General features: G+C 53.9%; 1 protein-coding gene across 3 annotated transcripts in view; it reads right to left on the reverse strand.

The window, feature by feature from the left end:
• Positions 1–13,956, reverse strand: part of PIK3C2B (phosphatidylinositol-4-phosphate 3-kinase catalytic subunit type 2 beta) — a 60,550-nt gene that overhangs the window by 37,094 nt on the left and 9,500 nt on the right. The window contains exons 1-2 of one of the 3 annotated variants that reach the window (XM_045536043.1): positions 6,198–6,324; positions 2,999–4,022 (exon numbers count right to left, since the gene is read on the reverse strand). In XM_045536043.1, the coding sequence (XP_045391999.1) occupies positions 2,999–3,934 (936 nt within the window). In that variant the 5' untranslated portion in view covers positions 3,935–4,022; positions 6,198–6,324. Of the gene's footprint in view, positions 1–1,174; positions 1,598–2,998; positions 4,023–6,197; positions 6,325–13,956 lie in introns of those variants that run through there. The other 2 variants (XM_045536044.1, XM_045536045.1) reach the window with 2 other exon arrangements.

The raw sequence follows: 13,956 nt of genomic DNA on the forward strand, positions 1-13,956 counted from the left end.
CGGCAAGGGCTGGCTGAAGGATGTTCCCAGAGCGGGCAGGCAGCGGGGTTTCCCAGCCCCACCACCGCAGCCAGGGCAAGTGGGCTGCCCAGATGGTCCCCAGGGAAGGCTGGCCCTGGGCAAAAGCTTCAACATCCACAATAAACCCCAGGGACCCAAAGCAGAGAGAGACCAAGAGTCCTTAGATGGAGGAGTGACTCAGACACATGTGCCTTCTTGGTACAAGCTATTTGAGGAAGAAAGTGTCAAAGCAGTGGCCTGGGCAGGAAAGAACCTGATAGAAAGCTTGGCTCCTCCTGGCTCCCAAGTCTGCCTGTTCTGAGTAGCTGGAATGTCGGGGAACAGGCCTTGGCTGACCCCACTTCCTTGCCCAGAACATGCATGTGGTATGGAATTCTCAGACGAGGTCCCAAGCTGTCTCCCCTCCCAGATGTGCCTTCAGTCACCCAGGGGGGGCCTAAAGAAGCCCTAAACAAGGCCTGCAGCCCAGTCCTAGGGAGGAGGAAGTAAGGGGGAGGAGGAGCTGGTGCATGACAGGTTTCTGCCCGACAGGCAGCTGGGGAGGCCACACCGGGACAGAGCTTCTGCTCAGATGGAGTCCCAGCCTGCATCCGGTTCCAACAGCTGCTTCCGGGGGGAGCCTGCGGCTCCGGCCTGTGCACATCGGCTCGGCCCTGAGCCTGGGCACATCACAACACCTCATACCTCTCCTCCTACCCGGTGGCTATTCTCATGTCTGCCTTGCCCCTGCGGGCAGACAGTGGGAACTGAGCTTTTCATTTGAATATCCACATGGTTTCCTCTGGGTGACCCTCTCTCGTTAGCCTGGCTCCCCTGGGAGTGCAGGGCGGTGGGGGGCGGGGGTGCACAGAGGGGAGGGCGGCCACGGGGGCAGTTGGCATGTGAGGCCCTGGCTCTGCCAAGTTCGTGCCTGTGTCCCAGTCAAAACAATAGTACCACTGTCAGGGATTAGAGAGAGTGAGAGAGAAAGGGGGAAGAGAGAGAGAGAGAAAGAGAGGTGGGGGGAGAGAGAAAGTGAGACAGAGACAGAGACAGATGGGGGAGAAGGCAAGAGAGGGCGAGAGGGAGGAGAGAACAGAATGACTACTGAAGGCCATTTTCATGCCCTTTTAGTACCACTCACTGGCACCGTAAGAAAACAAAAGCCACTTACGTTTGCCCGGCTGGCAGGCCCTGGTGGCATCACCCGATGCTGGCTGGGGGAGTCTGTGGGGCAGAGGCTGGCAGCGGGGGTACAGGGCTGGCATCTGGAGCCAGCCGTTTCCAGAACTGGCTCCACAGGCCTGGGAGAAGGAGGGTCCCTCCGCCCGGCAGCCCGATGAAGGCGGGGCGGTGGTACAGGCCGAGGGCCCAAGGGGCCCCCCCTCCCGGCAGGCAGAGCCCCTGCACCAAGCTGAGGAGGGGAGGACCAAGGCCGCATTTCCCCACTAAGAACGGGCAAGAGCTTTTTGCTTTTTGCTCGTCACTTCTTCAAGGAGACGACGCTGGACTGAGCTCCCTCTCAGAACTCTGATGGCACTCGGGGGACGAGGAAGGGGGGTCAGGAGAGAGAGGGAGCAACAGAGGTGACCACCTACCAGGGTGCCCTGACTCAGTGAGCAGGCCCAGCTCTGTGCGAGGAGCCTGGAGCCGGGAACAGGAATCTCCCAGGCCCTATAAATAGCGGGAACAGCCCCACCTCTCCCAGCAGAGCCTTTAAAAAGCCCTGAGCTCTAGGGACGTGGCTTATCCCAGGAGCAGATTCTGCTTCTGGGGGGACTCTGAGCAGAGGCGGAGGAAGGAAGGACTGTGTAGCTCTTCAGAGTTGGGGAGGATCCCACAGGCTGGACGCAGGTGGGAAAGCCCCTGTGCCGCTAAACAATAGATTCGGAGGAAACAGGGATGGACTGCGCGGGATGCTAAGTTGCCACAGAAGTCGCCAGCCGTGGGCTGTGCCTTGACTCCCCGCAGCCAGGGTGTCCCGGGGCCAAGGGCAAAACACAAAGTGGCCTCCAGGTCCCACCCACGGAGATGCTGCTGATACTGCTCTAAACCAGAAAAAAGATCAAAGCTGCCCTGGAACCCACCTGGGGCTTCAGTGCAGATATCGTGTTATTTTACACAATGCATTGATAACAGTAAAATTATTGCCATATTGCATATCTTTTCTAAGTATTTTCATTGTGAAAAGAGAGTGGGTAGAGATGGATGGTGGTGAAGGTTGCAAAACAATGTGAATGTACTCAATGCCACTAAACTGTACACTTAAAAATAGTGAAGACGGTAAATTTTATGTTATGTGTATTTTATCACAATAAAAAACAGAAGGGGAGAGAGAGAGAGAGAGAGAGGGAGGGAGAGACAGAGAGAGGGAGAGAGAGAGAGCGCAAGAGAAAGAGAGACAGGGCTTTGGAACAAGAGCGGCCAGGGCTGAATGCTCGCTCTGCCATTTCTTGCTGTGTGGCTTTGGACTATCAGGAAGGGTTGTTGTGGAGATCTGGACCGGGTTCTGGTATTCAGCGAGCACTAAACGAGCGGTTAATATTGTGAATGATCTTCACTGCCACGCAGCGCTTTTGGCAGAGCAGGGCCTCAGAAAGCGGAAGCAACTTGCTCGAGTCCACAGGGCCATTCAGCCCCAGAGTCAGTAATGAATCCCCTCTCTCCTAACTCGGTCCTTTCTTCAGGAAGTGGGCACACGCTCGGAACCGGGATTCCCAAATGCCTGCCCCCAGAAGGGCCGTTTTGGCCAAGATACATGAAACTTGGCCCTGAAAAGGAGCCGTACCTCTACGGGTGTCCCCCCAGCCAAGCCTCCCGTGGGCCTGTCCCCAACCAGGGCCCGGTCTTGATGGCAGAAGTAGAGGGCAGGGGCGGACGAAAGGGGTGAGGACTGGGCAGATTTGGATTTGGATCAGCAAAGAAGAAAAGGAACTAGCTCTTGTTTCTGAGTGACATGGAAAGAAGGAAGACAGAAGAAACACAATAAGGCCCTCACTGGAGCCGCAGAAATCCGGCGGTTCTTGCCAGGTGTCGCATTCTTTCGGTTGGCATAGCGGGAGGCGTAAGTGCGGGGGGGCACCTGAGGGGGCATCGTCTTGCTCCGGGCCACGGGTTTTCCAGAGGTGTCCTTGCTGCTGAAGTCCAGGGGCCCTCGGCCCTCCTTCCAACTCCGGGTGGCATCCCGCAGCATCTCTGCATCGTAGGTCGACTTCAAGTTGAGCCTTGTAATTGCATCATTGATACCATCATAGTCCACAGACCCCAGTAGGCGCCCCTGACCCCCACCTCCCGGCAGCTCTTCCTCTTCCAGGATCCGATGCCCCAGCAGTTTGTCCGGCGGTGATTCAACCAGAGAAAACGTGTTGATGTCATTGGGCTGGGATATCTTAGAGGATGAGGGGGACCCCTTCCTGGGAGGCAGGGGAGGAGTATCCCAGATAGAGACTCGAGGAGGCAGAGGAGGCGGGGACAGTTTCTTGCAAGAGTCATCTGTGTCCCCCGGTCCTGTGGACAAAGAGGGTCCCCGATCTGAACCATCAAAAATGTAGAGATAATCCCCAGACAGGGAGCCTTTGGGCCAGGGATCTGGGCCAGGCTGGGGGCCCTGGGAGGTAGAGTGGTTAGGCGGCCCTTCCTGTGGGGAGAGCGAGTTGTAGTTGAGGGTAGGATCGGAGCCAGAGAGACCGCGTAAGAGCTTGAGGTCAGTCCGCCTTCCTGTGGGCTTGCTGTAGAAGTCCAAGACAGGCTCGTCCCAGCTGATGAGAGAGGGGTCTGTGTTCTGCTTGGCTCTGCTCTCCTCCTTGTCGTGCCGGAGCCGGGACAGAGCGTCATACTCCATCTGCAGGGCTTCGGCCATCGCCAGCTCTTTGCGGCTGATGCCCACCAACTCCAGGGACTTCCAGTGCTCCCCATTGCCCTGAGTCGAAGACATGGCGAAGATGGGGGACAGAGGAGACGAGGAAGTCTTCTACTTCCTGCCAATGTCAGGTCTAGGGGGCTGTGACATGGTGTCTGGGCACCTGCAAGTGAGAGGGAGAAATATCAGTCATTGCGTCACAAAAAGATATTAACATTCAGATTTAGGTGACATAATCTGGGCCAGTGCTTGTTTCTTCTGTGTCTACAAGAGACGGAAAGGAAAAAGAGATACCAAGACCACTTTACCCATCTATCTAATACATCCATCCACCCACCCAATCATCTATACATGTCTCCATCTCTGGTCCCTAACTCCTTTCCTCATCTCTCCCCCAGGAGAGAGAGAAGCACCCTCATCAGCCAAGAGGTATTCACCTGTCATACGACTCCGCCATCCTACTCCTACTCATCCAAGAAAAATGAAAGCACATGTCCACACAAAGACTTGCACACGGATATTCACAGCAGCTTTATCCGTACCACCCAAAACTGGAAACAACCCAAATGTCCACCAACAGGTGAATGGATTTTTTGAAATGTTACGTGTCTATACAACTGAATACCATACAACAATGAAAAGGAATGAAGTCTTGATAAATGCAATAACATGGATGAATCTCAAAATAGCTATGCTGAGTAAAAGACACCAGAGACAAAGGAATATGAGTCTGCATGATTCCACTTACATAAAATTCTGGAAAATGCAAACTGCTGTACAGTGACAGAAAGCAAATCAGTGGTTATGCGGGGAAGGAGTAGAAAGAGGGGTGGATTACAAAGGGGCATAAGGGAGCTTTTGCGGGGTAATGAGTATGTTCATTACCTTGACTGTGGTAATGGCTTCGCTGGTACATTCACATGTCAGAACTTATCAAATTGTACACTTTAAATATGTATTAGTTTGTCGTATGTCAATTATACCTCAATAAAACTGTAAATGAAGAGTACAATGGAGCCCTGTTAAACATACCTTATAATTACTCAGCTTGCACTGGGAACCTCCCAAAATACACCATTGTGTGCAATAAAACAAAACTTACCGACAGGTGAGACCCAGGGGCCTGATGGGTTATAGGTGTGCCAAAATGCTGATTTTTTTTTTCCCCCTCGGCCCTCAGAAAGCCGGACAGGACCCCCAGGCCTGCTGCCTCTGGCTACCGGCAGCCCCTCCATTCACTCTAGCATTGGTGTCCCTTTTTCTAGAAGCCTGACATGAAAACAGCTGGGAAGTACTGAACCAATGGTTGCAACAACAAGGTCAGCCTGGCCCCGCGGTTCTCAGCCCTGGCAGCATATGAGAAACACAGTCTTCTTAAAAGTGCAGGTGCCCAGACACTCTCAAGAGATTCTGATTTCACTGGTCTGCGGTAGGGTAATGGTATTTTTAAAACGTCCCCAGGAGATTCTTGCCTATAGCCGAGTGGAGAACCACGGACCTATGTCTGTATGTGTTTGCGATTAGGCTGGGTGACGTGAGTGTGAAGTAGTCACTTCTGACCTTTAGCACCCACAGCCAAGAAGCTCACGATTTCAAAAAATTATCAACAATTGTTCATTTCGTTGTACTGCTTCACCCAGCAGGTAACAAACATACGAAACATTATTCCTCGCCATTAAAAAGTTGAAAACATCAAAAATGGTTCAGATAGATTCTTTTTTTTTTTTTTTTTTTTTTGAGACAGAGTCTCACTTTGTTGCCCAGGCTACAGCAAAGTGAGTGCCGTGGAGTCGGCGCAGTTCGCAGCAACCTCAAACTCCTGGGCTCAAGCAATCCTCCCCCCTCGGCCTCCCAGAGTACTAGGATTACAGGCGTGAGCCACCGCGCCGGCTGCCCTTGACTTTTTGTCCTCTCTGCTCTTCCTTCCCTTCTCAGCCAAGCTTCCCGAGACAGTAGACGACAGCTGATGTTTCCAATTTCTCCCTTCCCACTTACTCTTTAACTCGCTGTGATCTGGTGTCAGCCCCAACATCCCACAGACACTGCTCCTGCACCAGCACCCAGGCTGCCCAGCTCGGCAGGCGTTGCTCTCTGCCTGAACACGCTGCTGCTGCATTCGACCCTGCCAGCCATTCCCCTCCTCCTTAGCCCTCTCCCCTCTGGCTTCCATGACGCTATTTTTCCCTTGTTCTCCACCTCCTTCTTTGTCTTCCTCTTCCTTCGTCCACCCTGACCTGTTGGTGTTGGCTCAGGATTCCACCCTCAGCCCACTGTGAATTCTCTACACCCTCTGCTTGGACAACCTCATCTATTCTTGTTTCCTATTCATACTACTCACATGTGGATGATTCCAAATGTGTCTCTCTCCTTCAAGTTCATATGCCCACTCGTATCTCAAAATCCGAATGTCCGAAGCGGAACAATCATCTTCTCTCCTCCCTACAACCTGCTCCTTGCTCCCAGCTCCCCAGGGCAGTAACTGGCACCACCCAGGTGCCCCAGCAGGAAACCTCACTGTCACCCTGGACACCTACCTCTGCCCTTTTACCCCATATCCGATTGCACAGCCCTGCCAACTTTTCCTCTGCACAACTTCCCAAAGCTAGTTCTTCTTTCTACCCTAACTGCGGCTGTCCTAATTCGAGCCCTTATCTTCTCTCACTTGGGCTATTACAATGGCCTTCTAAGTTCTTCCTCCTACTGAGCTCTCCCTTTTCAAGGCTTTCTCTACACCGCAGCCTGAGGGCTCTTCCTAAAATGTAAATCTGATCACTCCCCTCCTTGTTTAAAGTCCTGCAAAGACTCTCTGATCCCTCCATAAGACCTTCATCGCAGCCCCCCCTCCCCCCAAAATCAACCATTCGTCACCCTGTATCTGATACCTCTGTGATTTGGGTCAAGTCTTCCTTCTCCTGGCCGTGCCTGTGTGACTCCAACTCACCCTCTGAGACACTGCTCAGACAGCGTGTTCGGCAGGAAGCCGCCTCTGAACCCCCAGACTGGACCCCTTCTTTATGCTCCCAATAGCAAACTGTATCTCAAAGATGGTCTTAAAATATTGCATTCAAAATTACATGTTCCAGGAACTGTCACCCCCACTAAGCTCCTTGAGTTCCAAATTCACCTTATTTCCACTGAGAAAAATGTATTTGAACTAGAATGTGAAGACAGAGCTTTCTGGAGGCGAAGTGTCGTTAGACGTGGAGACGGATGATCGGGATGGGGGTGCTGTGCTTCCTTAAGGTCCTCCCAACACAGGACCGGGTTTGGCATCTGCAAGGCAGGTGCACAAATGGACAAGAAAACCACACAAAGTGCCTTCCAGCTCTGGGATTCTTTGACTCAGACCTACTGATTCCCCTAATTCAAATGTCTCAGAGGACCCGAAAGTGATAGGAAATAGAAGGAAAGGCCCAAGGGTGATCCAAGAAGGGCCCGCTACTCTTTCCAGACTGCAGTTCAGATGGAGGAAAGACGAGCTACCCCTTTCTAACCACCGTCTCCCTGGCTTTGGGCCAGGACAGCACTAGACTGTCTCAGCCACACAGGGAAGGAAGCCCGGCCATGGAGAGATCTCGCGCCGGGCCACACTGGCAGCCGCTCCTTCCAAAAAGCTCAGCAGTCAGCTCACTCTGACGCTGAGAGATGGTGGTGACAAGGCAGGGCAGACAGCATCCCCCGCAGGACCAGGAGAGCCACCCCCAAGGTGAAGCGAAGGTTCGGACAGCAGCCAGCACAGGGAGTCCGGAGAGGCCAAGGAGAAAGGTGGGAGCAGCTGGAAGAGGCTGGCTTCCTCCAAGAACTCGAGCCCCAGATTTCATTTTCCAGAGGTAGGAGACACAGAAAAGTATTTTAGGAATCAGGGTCTCATGTTTCCTGCCTCCCTCCTCCCTTTCAGCCTCTGCTGGGTTGACACATTAGAAATCGCTCTATTCCCTTAGTCCTCAAGGGCTACTAGGGATTCTGTAAAAAAAGCAAATAGCCACGTAGGTCCCAGGAAAGAAGAAGGGCAGATCTGCAGCCCATCCGGGAGCAGATGACAGGGGCCACCACTATGCAGCACAGCTCCAGCGAACACCCCACACGCTGTGTTCTATGTGAATGGAAACCCCCTGAAAACAACAAAGAAAACCATGTGAATGGCGCCTCCTGGTGTTGTGCAGCTTGGTAACCCTGGCTGCGTTCCCTCCCAGCGTCCATCTCTTAGAGAGCAGATGGAAATCGTCTGAAAGGTCCAAGACAGCCAGTTTCCTTTCACCACCTGCGCGCACTAATTGTTAACATTTCCCCACATTTGCTCTCTGTTTCTCTGCTTGATCATTACAAACTTCAGCCTGACTCTCCTAAGAACCAGGAAATCCTCTTACATAAACACAATGCCATTAGCACACCCACAAAATTTAACGTTGACACAATAATATTATCTAACATCCAGTCCACATTTGAATGACCGAGATCGTCATCTGGGAAGTTTTTCAAACACACAAATTCCTGGCCCTTCCCCTGGAGGCTCTGATTCAGTAGGGTGAGTCCCTGGACTCAGCATGTTTCAAAAGCCCCCTCAGGTGATTCACACGTGCAGCTGGGTTTGATCCCACTAACTAGGGTTTCAGAACTCTTAGGAAGACAAGGAACTGGGTAAAGGGACCCCAAAAAGCACCAGGCAGTCAGCTGAGGAAGGAAGAGGACATGCTTATGGCCAGGCAGGAGGGTGCCAGGGTCTAAGCAGCACCAGGCACCAAACTTAGTCCACACAGCTGCCCGCAGATGGCTGGGGGCGGCTGGCAGGGGAGGAAAAGGGATCAGAGCAGAGTGACACAATGGCCCAGAGTCAAAGGGTGGAGAGAAAGGAGAGGGCATTCCCTCCAGTGGAGCTGGCTCTATTTAGTGCCCAGGCCGGAGAAGGAGGGGCCCCAGGGGCCAGCACTGAAGCTAGTGGCTAGAAAGGCTTCCTGCTGTCTTTCTGGAGGGCACCATATCAGAGTTGTTCTGCTTGGGACCGGGAGAATCTAAATAAGTCTGGTAATCTCCTCCCTACATCCTGAACCACAGACGTGTTTCCCAGTGGGTGTTGAGTACCAGCTACATGCCATGCCAGGCACATGTATACATAAAGACTAGGAGTATTCAAACGACCATTGCACAATTCCAGGGAGCTTATAATCTCACAAAGATGATAGATGTATACATAAATAATTAAATCCCCCCTTGGGGCATAGGTGGGACGGCACTACATGTCTTGAACCATATTCACTGAGCAGGGAAAATGGAGAGCTCTCAAACAAGGTGGTGAGAAATACACAGGTCTCAGCCTTGGGTTTCCTGACTTTTCGCAGTTTTTCCTAAGAGAAGAGAGCTCAGTTCTAGGACTGCCCTAGGAAGGGACCCTCAGCACCTCCTCTCACGGCAGACAGGGTCAAGGGGTTGGAAGCCATAAGGACTTAACCCCTTTGGCTTCTAGAGTTTTCTCTTCAGAGGGGACCCCTGCCTCTGTCCACCCCCCAGCACCCACACTCATCCATACCGCAAATCCCACTGGTTTTGCAGCCAGGGACCCATGTCCCACAGCTCACTCCACACCTGCTGCCCAGCTCCACCTGCCCCTCCCACAGCCCACCTCTACCAGGGAACAGCAACACGCCCCGCCAGGAATCTGGCTCCTCCGGCAGGAAGGTAAATCAAGAAGGTCAAGTAGGCCAGCTCCCTGCCTCCAACAGACGTGCATCCCTGCTTCCTTATTTAAAACCCACAGGGTTTATACAGTTCTATAAGCTTCTTTGATGTCCATCACTGAATCACATGCACCAACAAGGTCTTCCGTTTATCTAGCCTATGTTCCGCTCCCTCTGTGCAGCTCTCATTTAGCTCCAAATGTTAGGTGATAAATAATTGCTTGCATTTTCTTTCCACTCATGCATCCCCTCTCTAGCATCTTCTTAGCCAAATTAAAGCAGCCCCACATGGTTCACCATTTCCTACCAGGACTTACCCCCTATCCCTCTATTCCTTGGACTCTCTATGAATTCAAAGCCAAAGTGGATACAAGAGTTTTATAAAAAGTCTTTCTGGGTCCTAGACAAGCAGAGGCACAGGTGCTAGGAGCCTGCCGGGACACGGTTAGATAGAGTCAGGTTCGCATGCCCTGCTGTCTTTCATTCAGAGCCCCGGAGTCTCCCATTCCAGCCGAGAAACATCCTTGGTCAGTTGGTTCTGTTCACACGCACACACAGAATCCTTGCAGATTCTGGGCTCTGAGTACGAGGAGAGACAGGGATGGAAGAGGTGAGGCGGTTTGTGGCTCCTCCATAAACTTTCCTTCCTTTAGAGCCGGCAATTTAGATCTCGGGGCCAGGGACCAAGAGCTGGCAATCAACTGAATGGAACGTTTGGCAAAGAGGGAAGCAAAGTCTTGGCAGTGTGAGGATTTCTAACCCAGGAATCGTCCCAGGAGCCAGAGCAGCCACATCTCGCTGTCTGGTTCACACTCCCCACTCTCTCCTCCCACCCCTCCCACCCCGCGGCCCAGGAACCAGCCCGTCCAGTCCAGCCCAGGTTCCCTCTAAGGGACTCTGCCAGCTTCCTCAGCCTCCCAGAGAAAGGTGGTGGGACAGGATGCTGGTGAGGAAAAGGGCAGGTCCCCAGATGCCTGCTCCTTGCCAACCTTGGCCTCCAACCGAGGGGACTCGTGAGGAAACTTCTTCACACACAGCCCTCACACCAGCCCGTCCCAAATCAGAAAAGCCACCTCAACATTTCCAATCAACAACATCTAGGACGCCCGAGACGCTCTGCAGATACTGCAGAGTAGGAAGGAAGCTCCTCTGAAGGAGGACGCAGAGTGGGCAGGGTAGGACATGGGGACACAGCAGCTCTCTTTAGTCCTTGCCTCCCCCCAGCCCCCGCCCCCCATCCTCCTCCTCCTCAGCTTTGCTTCAACACACCGTTTGCTTCCTGCAGGCCCAGACTGTCACCTGTCACCTGCAGCCTCTCTTCAGCTTCCCCGTCTTGTGCCCTTGGGAATCCAGTTTTCCGAGATTCCTGTGTGGGTGGGGCCGGCTCCCTGGACGAGGCCAGCACATTAGGCAGAGTCCCTAAAGCAGGTCACAGCTGTTCCCATCCAGCCAGGGCACCAAAGTGAGCACTAACAGACCAGCAAGGCTCTGCCCTGCCTAGAGGGCTCCCTGCAGGGAGGAGATGAGAGGACAGTGGGTCCTGACTCCCCAAGTCTTCGAGCTGGGCTGGGCCAACCCATCAGGGCCCTTCAAATGAGCCCATCTCCACAGCAAGGGGATGGGGATGGACGTCAGGGTAGCCGCAAAGGCATCAGACTGACCAGAGGGCACCAAATAATGCCAGTGAGACCACCCTCTGGAAGGAGGGTATCTTTGCCGTGGGCCAATGCTTCCATCGAGTGTCTCCAATTCATTCAATCATAACAATTCTTTGGATATTTTCTGGTAGCACCTTTCTCAGACTTTCTTTTTTTTGAGACAGGATCTTGCTTTGTCTCCCAGGCTAGAGTGCAGTGGCTTGACCATAGCTCACTGCAGCCTTGAACTCTTGGGCTCAGCGATCGCCCCTGACCCCCACCTCAGCCTCCCAAGCAGCTGGGACTATAGGCAAGCACCACCATGCCTGCTAATTGTTTTATTTTTTGTAGAGATAGGGTCTTGCTATGTTGCCCAGGCTGGTCTCGAATTCCTGGCCTCAAGCAATCTTCCCATCTGGGCCTCCCAAAGTGCTGGGATGACAGGCAAGAACCACCACCACCATGCCCAGCCACACCTTTCTCAGACTTCTGAAAGGTTCGCTCTCTTCTTGATGACAAGCTCCCCTCCTTTCTGTCACAGAGGAAGAAAGGGAGGCCCATTAAGGGCCTGGGTCTCTCACTGGAGCCACTGCAGAGCTGGGCAGGGGCCACAGACCCAACGTGGGGAGGTGAGCATGGTGGTGATACCAGAAACTGTCTTGGCCCCAGCCCTGTGCTCTCCCTCCACAATTGTACACTCACCACAGATGTGCCAGAGCTCTGTCCTCAGAAGGACCCCAGGTGCTGGTACCCAGGATGATCACACACACAGTAGACAGGGCCAGCGGCCCCCACGTGGGGGTGCATCTGTGGAAAAGGTGGGGGGACTGCCTATGAGCCTGGGTGCAGGAGCCGACGGGCAGGGCCAGGCTGCGTGGGTGGTGGGCTGCCGGCAGCTGACAGCCACCTGCTCAGCTCTGAGGAGGCCAAAGGAAGTCAAGCAGAAAACGGCCGAGCCAGCGTCCATGGGAACCGGCTAAGGCGCCCAGCAGCCCCCACACCACGCTGGGGGCAAGCTCTTGGCCTCCCTCTGGATTGGGAGGCTCTGCACCACGTGTCCACAAGCCCCACCCGCTGTCCCTCTGCCACCACGGCTTTCCTAAACCAGCAAGCTAGACATGTGGTCCGGTACTAGAGCAGAGTATCTTCAGTTAATGCTAACTCCCAAATCAGGACAATCCCTGACAGACTACTAGGGACCCAAAGCCACGGTAATCACATGAACTGCACGCCTCTAAATACCCCACACCTTCCCCCTCGAACCCCACACACATCCACACCATCCCCCACATTACACACATGCCCACACCCTCCCCCAGCCCGTGCTTCTTCTCCATACCCCTCCACCCTCCCCATACACACCTGCACCCCCACACCCTCCCATACACACCTGCACCCCTCCACCCTCCCCATACACACCCTGCACCCCCACACCCTCCCATACACACCTGCACCCCTCCACCCTTCCCATACACACCTGCACCCCCACACCCTCCCATACACACCTGCACCCCTCCACCCTCCCCATACACACCCTGCACCCCCACACCCTCCCATACACACCTGCACCCCTCCACCCTCCCCATACACACCCTGCACCCCCACACCCTCCCATACACACCCTGCACCCCCACACCCTCCCATACACATCCTACACCCTCCCACACACCCTACACCCCTACACCCTCCCATACACACCCTGCACCCCTACACCCTCCCACACACCCCCCACACACACCCTTCCAACTCATTCACTCCCTCATCAGCTCTCAGAGAAGAGAGGAAGCTGGCTTGGACCCCATAAGGTCACATTCTTAGTGCCATTGGCAAAGAAATATCAGAAAAGAAGGATGAACCCGGAAGAAAAAGGAAAACAGGACCTCTCAGAGCCAGGGCATAGCTCTGGCCGGTCCCCAGGCTCTCTTCCTTCTCCGCATTCCAGCATGCTGGGCGCAGCAGGCTGAGGAAGCTCGGACAGAAGAGCTCAAGAGAGCCTTTTCCCAAATGCCACCTGGCCGCTGGGCTCCCAGACACATGGGAAAGCAAAGGGCAGGCTCTCAAGCAGCCCCCATCTTTCAGTGCAGAAAAAAGAAGAAAAATGAAACACCAAACATCTGATACTAATTTACACAGGGGTGTTAGAGACCAAGGTGTTAGTCCCTCCCAGGGATATTTGCATTTAAAAAGCAGTCTGAGGAAAGGAGTGCCCAACCCAAGAGGCCCGGGAAATGGTAAGATTTCTAATTTTCGCTGGGAGGAATGATCCATTAAAAGGCAGGTGGGTGGATCTCTAGTGTAGGGGTGGATCTCTAGCATAGGCCGAGCCTCTCCATGCCCCCCGACCCCCATCTCAGCTCCCGAGCCCAGCATCACTTGCCCCTGTGTAGAACACAATCCCCACCATCGCTGCCCACCAGGTAGCCTGGCCCTTTAAGGCACTGACCCCTGCGACCTCTGGCCTTGACTATTCTTATCCCAACCTGATCCAGGTGGCCAGCAGGCCTTCCCCGGTAGCCCAGCTGGGAGCCTCCACTCTTCCTGGTACCAGGCTGGAAAGATATCCTGTTCCTGGGTCAGTCAAGGATACCGAACCCAGCAGGAAACCAAGGATTCTATTTTACCCAGGTCAAAGGAGAAACCCCACTCGGGGTGCAGGGCTCTAGGAGAAAACTGGGAAACAAGATACTCAGACACAGCCTCTCAGAGTCCCAGAATCCCCAGCGACAGGAAGGGTACACCCCAATAGGGCACCGGGGAAGGGGCAGCAGGTGGTGATCCTGAGGGCACC

Source organism: Lemur catta, chromosome 23 (assembly GCF_020740605.2).
Source record: "Lemur catta isolate mLemCat1 chromosome 23, mLemCat1.pri, whole genome shotgun sequence".
NCBI classification, from domain to species: domain Eukaryota; kingdom Metazoa; phylum Chordata; class Mammalia; order Primates; family Lemuridae; genus Lemur; species Lemur catta.